The sequence below is a fragment of the Ricinus communis genome, chromosome 2 (genome assembly GCF_019578655.1).
Source record: "Ricinus communis isolate WT05 ecotype wild-type chromosome 2, ASM1957865v1, whole genome shotgun sequence".
NCBI classification, from domain to species: Eukaryota; Viridiplantae; Streptophyta; class Magnoliopsida; order Malpighiales; family Euphorbiaceae; genus Ricinus; species Ricinus communis.
Genome location: NC_063257.1, coordinates 5,634,721 through 5,640,856, shown reverse-complemented (window position 1 = coordinate 5,640,856; position 6,136 = coordinate 5,634,721). Strand labels below are relative to the sequence as shown.

At 36.8% G+C, this 6,136-nt stretch overlaps 2 protein-coding genes across 3 annotated transcripts; one reads left to right on the top strand and one right to left on the bottom strand.

Annotated features, from left to right (window-relative positions):
• Positions 1-729: 729 nt before the first annotated feature.
• Positions 730-3,519, top strand: LOC8281683 (cytochrome c oxidase subunit 6b-1). The gene is made up of 5 exons (XM_002513912.4): positions 730-948; positions 1,702-2,019; positions 2,131-2,213; positions 2,339-2,420; positions 3,138-3,519. The coding sequence occupies exons 1-5, from the start codon at positions 910-912 to the stop codon at positions 3,189-3,191; spliced, it is 576 nt and encodes a 191-aa protein (XP_002513958.1). The 5' UTR covers positions 730-909; the 3' UTR covers positions 3,192-3,519.
• Positions 3,520-4,659: 1,140 nt separating this feature from the next.
• LOC8281684 (histone H3.3) lies at positions 4,660-6,129 on the bottom strand. Of its 2 annotated transcripts, none has more exons than XM_015715956.3 (5): positions 5,978-6,129; positions 5,655-5,726; positions 5,468-5,544; positions 5,294-5,384; positions 4,660-5,203 (listed from the first exon to the last, which is right to left on the bottom strand). In XM_015715956.3, the coding sequence occupies exons 2-5, from the start codon at positions 5,724-5,726 to the stop codon at positions 5,033-5,035; spliced, it is 411 nt and encodes a 136-aa protein (XP_015571442.1). In that variant the 5' UTR covers positions 5,978-6,129; the 3' UTR covers positions 4,660-5,032. The 2 variants fall into 2 exon arrangements, with proteins under 2 accessions (XP_015571442.1, XP_002513959.1); XM_002513913.4 differs by having other exon boundaries at positions 5,655-5,731; positions 5,978-6,059.
• Between the last annotated feature and the right edge of the window lie 7 nt (positions 6,130-6,136).

The window sequence follows — 6,136 nt, the reverse complement described above, 5'->3', positions numbered from 1 at the left end:
TTTTAGTGAAAGCAAAATTCAAGTATTTCTTTATTGAAATTAATTCAGCTTCAACATTGCCTGTTCGTAACACATCATCAATGTAAACCAGCAGAATAAATAAAGAAGTAGGAGTAGTCCTTGTGAAGAAGCGATGGTCATGAGAAGATGGCTTAAAACCAAATTCACCGAGTTTAGAATAAAACTCTGAATTTCACTGTCTGGAGGCCTGTTCTAGGCCATACAAGAGATCTTTTCAAACGACAAGCCTGACCTGTTGCAGCTTCAAGGTGGAGTCATTTAAACTTTTTCTTCAATGTATCCATGGAGGAATGCATTGTTAACATAGAATTGATGAATAAGCCAGCTATGTGCAGTTGCACAAGAAAATTCTCATAGTAACAAGGTTAGTCAGTGGAGAAAAACTATCAGAACAGTCTGTGCCTTTAATACGGTGGTATCCCTTTGCCACCAATCGAATCTCGAGCTTATCAACAGTACCATCTAATCTGAGCTGCCCTTTATAGACCCATTTGGAGCCTATAGCTTTGTTGCTAGGAGGTAAAGAAGTCAAGTTCCATGTATCATTCTGTCATTACAAAGCCCAAACAGGCATTTAAAGGCTGGCCCAATTATAATTCTTTTTGACGACATTTACATAATTACATTCCAGCAGCTTCTGAATTCTTTTTTTCTTTTCTTTTTTATTTTTCAGAAAATTTCCAACAGATAACTCTCGAATAACCCAAAACCAAACGTGGCTAACAGTGGGTGGACTTAAAATTCCAGCGCAGTAAAGCAGTAAACCAGCTTTACTTTGTCTAAACCTAAGCCCAGCCTCTTCCCTTTTTCCTCTTTCTTCCCTTATTAGTCTCAGGCCGCCCTTCTGGAGAAGCAGTTGAGCAAGCTGATTCTTTCTTTTTTCCGGCAATGGCGGACACAACCGCAGGAACTCCTTCCTTATCCGAGGTACTTTTCACTATCAAGTTTTGCTTCGATTGACTTTTTAATTTATAGATCTAGGCGAGGTTGCTGATTTTCTTGTTTATATCATTTTGGATCTTTGATATTTTGTTCAACGGGATCGATTTTGTGGCTGTAGAAAATTATTGGTGAAACGAGACCGTGTAATGGTGTCTTTCGAAGATTAAATTGCGTTGACGATGCTTTGACTGTTTTCAAAAGTGTTTTTGAGTTTAATGACTGATTCTATGTGAATTATGATGCAGCATCAATTGAGCTACATGTCTATGCATCGGATGCTATATCAAACTGCTTAACTATAAATGTAGAGATAGGCTTTTAACAAACAAAGATGGGTTAGGCTTAGCCTCTTCTTTCTTTTTTCAGTGATGCTCATTCAGCTTGAGCTTGGAGATACAAAATTAACCCAAAAAATGAAAAAAGAAAAAGAAAGAAAACTTTGACAGCCTGGGATATTTGGGTGAATTGCAATCAATTTATAAAGACTGAATTCAGAAACATCTCTTTTGTTTTCTGTGCCTATAATGCATATAGATTCACATTTTTTAGCACTTGGATTGTGCTGTGTATATAGTTTTGCCTTTTAACCATACATATATATAGCACTTTTGGATTTCTGTGAGAGTTTAGGGCTTGAGGCCATTACCATTTAGCACATATTTGTTTCTTTCCTTGCTTGATATTAACATCACTTAAAACTAATTCTGATGGAAAGTTTTTTCTAATGTTGGTATGCAGCAATATTTATTGAAGGACAAAGAGGAGAAGCCAGATGTAGGTCCAAAACCTGTGGAAGTAAAAGAAGATGTAAAACCAGAAACTATTGTTTCTGTTGATGCTGCTGTAGTGAAAGCTGAAGAAGAACCTGCAGCTGCTGCTGAAGAAAAAGCAGAAGATACTGCTGGTGGAGGTGCTACTGAAGAAAGCACTATAACTAATCCTGCTGCTGAAAGCAGTAGTGAAGATACTCCTGCTGTTGATACCGAAAGCAGCGAAACCACTGAAGAGCAAAATTCAACTGAACAGGAAGCCGCCGAGGAGACACCAAAGATTAAGGTATGACTGTTTATCACGAACCTTTGCTTTGCAGAACCTTAATTTTTATTTTTATGATGCTAGATGCATAGAGATTAACTTATGTGATGAAGTTGCCTTGATGGTGTCCAGCTGGAGACAGCACCTGCTGATTTCCGATTCCCAACTACAAATCAGACTAGGCACTGCTTTACCCGATATGTTGAGTATCATAGGTTAGTTAAAACTCTTCCTATTGTTTCTTGTTTCTTCTTTCAGTATATCCTACATGTTCCAATTAGTGTAGGAACTAGGAACTCCCTTTCAGTACTATTCTATTAATTCCTATAATCTTCTACAGGTGCACAGCTGCCAAGGGAGAAGGTGCTCCAGAGTGTGACAAATTTGCCAAATTTTATCGGTCCCTTTGTCCCGGTGAATGGGTATGTGTTTTCAATATTCTTGATATCCTGAGTTGGGTGTCTATCTTCATTTGGAACGAAGGGTTAAATAACTTTGAAAATTCATTTATATATTCCTTTAACTTCTATAGAATCTGTTCAGTTTTGTTTACGTATCTGATAATGTCACCTGCTAGAAGGTGCATAGGCATCATGATCATCATGTTACAGAGGTGTATTTGTTTCTGTTTCTATGATGGTTGTATTCCTGAAAGTGACAACATTATCTCCAAGTGGGAAACAAAATGGAACAGAAGATAAGACTAAAAAGACAGGGTCTTTTGGTCTTGGATTATGTTCATTGTTTCTCCCAAGAGGGAGAGAGGGCTGATTTTGTTGATTGTTCCTGCTGGATGCCTTGTTGATTTATTGAGCAAAATGTTGGGACCTCATAAATAGCTCCTCTTTGTGCCTTATTACATTTTCCCTATAATTGGCGAATAAAAACTAATAGCTTCTCTTGTATGCTCAAAGTTATATCAGATCAACTATTTGCAAACTTGTTATTTTGAGGATTGGTATTTGGTTAAAATCATTTCAAATATCGAATATAACCATTCATGTAGTTGTATTGTTAACTTAATAATGCTGTCATCATTGTTATAATTTTGCTATCTTATGTCATTGATCAAACTTTGATATTGGATATGGTTCTCTTAACCTCCTTGAGCTAATACTTGATATGTTGATGGGTATCAGATTGATAGATGGAATGAGCAAAGGGAGAATGGAACCTTTCCAGGCCCCCTGTAGAAGACCCTTGCACCGTTTATTTTCTTCTGAATCCAAGTTTCCACCACCAGATGAATTTCTTTAACGGAAAAGTATATTATTCTTAGGGAATGCCCTATTTTATTCAGTGAGTTAATAAGAAATTTTGGCTTGTCCATCAGAACTATAGCTCGGTCTGACTACAGAGAACGTTGTTGCTTTAACATTTATTGCTGATCATCTTTAAGATGAAGCTTCTTTCTCCATTTCCCCCCTGCTTTTACTGTTAAGATTACTGGTTTGAGCCAGAAAGAAAACTGTTAGCATTACTTCTTACATAATAAAGATATACTGCTTCTTAAATAACTAATTAAGAGTGCCTGGTCAAACTAGTGTACCGAGATTAGCTATTGGTGAGGTATTTGATTATCTAAATTTTCATACTTGTTTAAATGAAGTATTATATTATGTTGCAGAATTAAATATTGTCATTTGAGTTCCACTTTCAAGATTGTCCTAGCTGTGCTTAGAGCTTGTAGGTTAATGTGTGAGATGGCCTATTTGAACTCTCTTTATTAGCTGATATTATGCTGCTGCACAGAAAAATGTTTCAACTGACCTGATTTGTTAGACGATAGAGTAGATTTTAGTATTGCTTGAAAATGAAAAGAAGTACAGTTATATGAGGTAAGTACAGATCTAATTTTCTATTTCCGTCTTATTTTCTTGAAAAGAGCCTTGTTCCCGTATTCCTTGCCTGCAGCCAGTTCCTTCACAACCCTTTAACACCGGGCTAGCCCTTCCTATTTTTTCATCTTTAGTTTCTTTTCTCCGTATTTTCTCGTTGCTTTTGTTTTTTTTAATTTTAGGTCGTCCTCTCCTGGTGGCCATTTGAGTTTGATTTGGGTTTTCCTCAATATAATTATTGGCAAAGTTTGATTTGCTCATTCCTTGCCAAAATCTCTAATGCTCCCTCATTTATACTAAGGTCACTAGAGTCTTTGTTGCAAGAGAAGTACTCTTTGCACAACAAATCAAATTTTATAGTGGTGCCAAAATGGAAATGAAATAGAGAAATTTGGGTACTGGTAGTTGAATCTCAAAGAGGCTAGTCAATTTCAGCTCCTTAATTGCTTTCGGGTTTCAAGTCCAAACATACATACGTGCTTTATAATCATGTTTATACCTGCTTTATTCAGTAGGCGGAGAGTAGATATACATCTCAGATGTAATTCTGCTTCTGCCGGTAACGAATAAAAGCTAGTCATTTGGTTTTTTAAAAGGTTAGTTGTACACATTAGACTATAAGTTTTATTCATATACTGAAAAGTTGCAAACTCTCTCATAATCGTAATCCCAAATTGGTGTAGAAACCCAAAAAATGCAGAAAGCAAAGCAACCAGCCGCAGGCTGCAGCAACAAACCATCTTTTACAAGAATTCACCCAGAAATTGCCACATGTTTACACATAAATGAATAAAAGACCAAGTTCTGGAAAGAAGCGTTGGTATGCATAAATGTAAAATGTTAATATTGGTGGCAATTATTCACGTTCTGCCATTTTGCTTGAGTTGATACATCAGTTTATCACGAGTCACATTTAATAACATAGTAATGCCAGAGACATCGCATCAAATGCAACAGCGTCAACACGAACAACATTACATTGTTCTGAGTTTTAAAGCAACTAAAAACAATCCACTGTACCAACCCAGCCATTCCAGCTTAATTGGCCTACTAGAAGTTCTTCCTATTCATAATCCATCTTAAAACATAGCAGAACAAGAACGGATACCCAAAATTAAAAGAAAAAGATCCTAACACAAAACACCACCACTACACAATTACAAACAATCAACAGCTAGCTAGCAAATCGTGGTCTCCTAAGCCCTCTCACCACGGATTCTCCTGGCAAGCTGAATGTCTTTAGGCATAATGGTAACACGTTTAGCATGGATAGCGCAAAGATTAGTATCCTCGAACAATCCAACAAGGTATGCTTCTGCCGCCTCCTGTAAAGCCAAAACTGCATGGCTCTGGAAACGCAAATCAGTCTGTCCATCCAAAGAGAAACAACAACGTCAGCAGCGACAACAAATATTTCTCATGTATATGATACCTATACAAGTAATCTAAATTAATACCTTGAAGTCCTGAGCAATTTCACGAACAAGCCTCTGGAATGGGAGTTTCCTGATGAGAAGTTCAGTACTCTTCTGGTACTTGCGAATTTCTCTACAAATTTCACAATAACATAATGTCAACCATCATAACTAAACTATAACCATAATGATAAATTATTCAAAAGCAAAACATACCGAAGAGCAACAGTTCCAGGTCGGTATCTGTGAGGCTTCTTCACACCTCCTGTGGTTGGGGCCGACTTACGAGCAGCCTACGAAACAATAACACCAGTATTCTTATTTCAAGAAAAGGAAACATAGACAAGAGTTACGCGGCTAAAATAGCAACTAGTTCACGAACTAATAAAACTAAGTTTATCACCTTGGTGGCAAGCTGTTTTCTTGGGGCCTTGCCTCCAGTTGACTTGCGAGCAGTTTGCTTAGTACGTGCCATCTAAGCTTCGTTTAATTCACAAAAAAAAAAAAAAAAAAAAACAATTAGCAAGTTCAGATCGGAGGTCTAACCCTAGATCACGCTTCACCAACAAATTAGAGTTTTGACTTGCAGAAATTGAACAAATAATTTCCAAATTGAAAAATTTTCTTCAAGATGATCAATGGAAAAATTACAAAAATCGTAGAGCAAGATAGAAACCCTAATTGTAAAAGATGATGAATAAATAAGATAAGGAAAAGAGATCGTACCTTGAAAGAAAAGAAGAGAGAGAAAAACTTGGATGAATCTCACTAACAACAATTATGGTACGGAGACAAATTGACCCGCATTGCCCATTATTTATAGGTGGTGTTAGTCATCTATGGACGTAACTGAACGGATTAACGGACGGCTAAGATTAACTCTTA

What these genes read in the sequence shown, in the direction of transcription:
- LOC8281683 (XM_002513912.4), top strand. Translation starts at nt 910, where the DNA reads ATGGCGGACACAACCGCAGGAACTCCTTCCTTATCCGAG. An exon ending in AGGAGACACCAAAGATTAAG is followed by an intron (nt 2,020 to 2,130) that starts GTATGACTGTTT and finishes GATGGTGTCCAG; the next exon opens with CTGGAGACAGCACCTGCTGA. An exon ending in CGATATGTTGAGTATCATAG is followed by an intron (nt 2,214 to 2,338) that starts GTTAGTTAAAAC and finishes AATCTTCTACAG; the next exon opens with GTGCACAGCTGCCAAGGGAG.
- LOC8281684 (XM_015715956.3), bottom strand. Translation starts at nt 5,726, where the DNA reads ATGGCACGTACTAAGCAAACTGCTCGCAAGTCAACTGGAGGCAAGGCC. An exon ending in GAAAACAGCTTGCCACCAAG is followed by an intron (nt 5,545 to 5,654) that starts GTGATAAACTTA and finishes ATTGTTTCGTAG; the next exon opens with GCTGCTCGTAAGTCGGCCCC. An exon ending in CCTGGAACTGTTGCTCTTCG is followed by an intron (nt 5,385 to 5,467) that starts GTATGTTTTGCT and finishes TGAAATTTGTAG; the next exon opens with AGAAATTCGCAAGTACCAGA.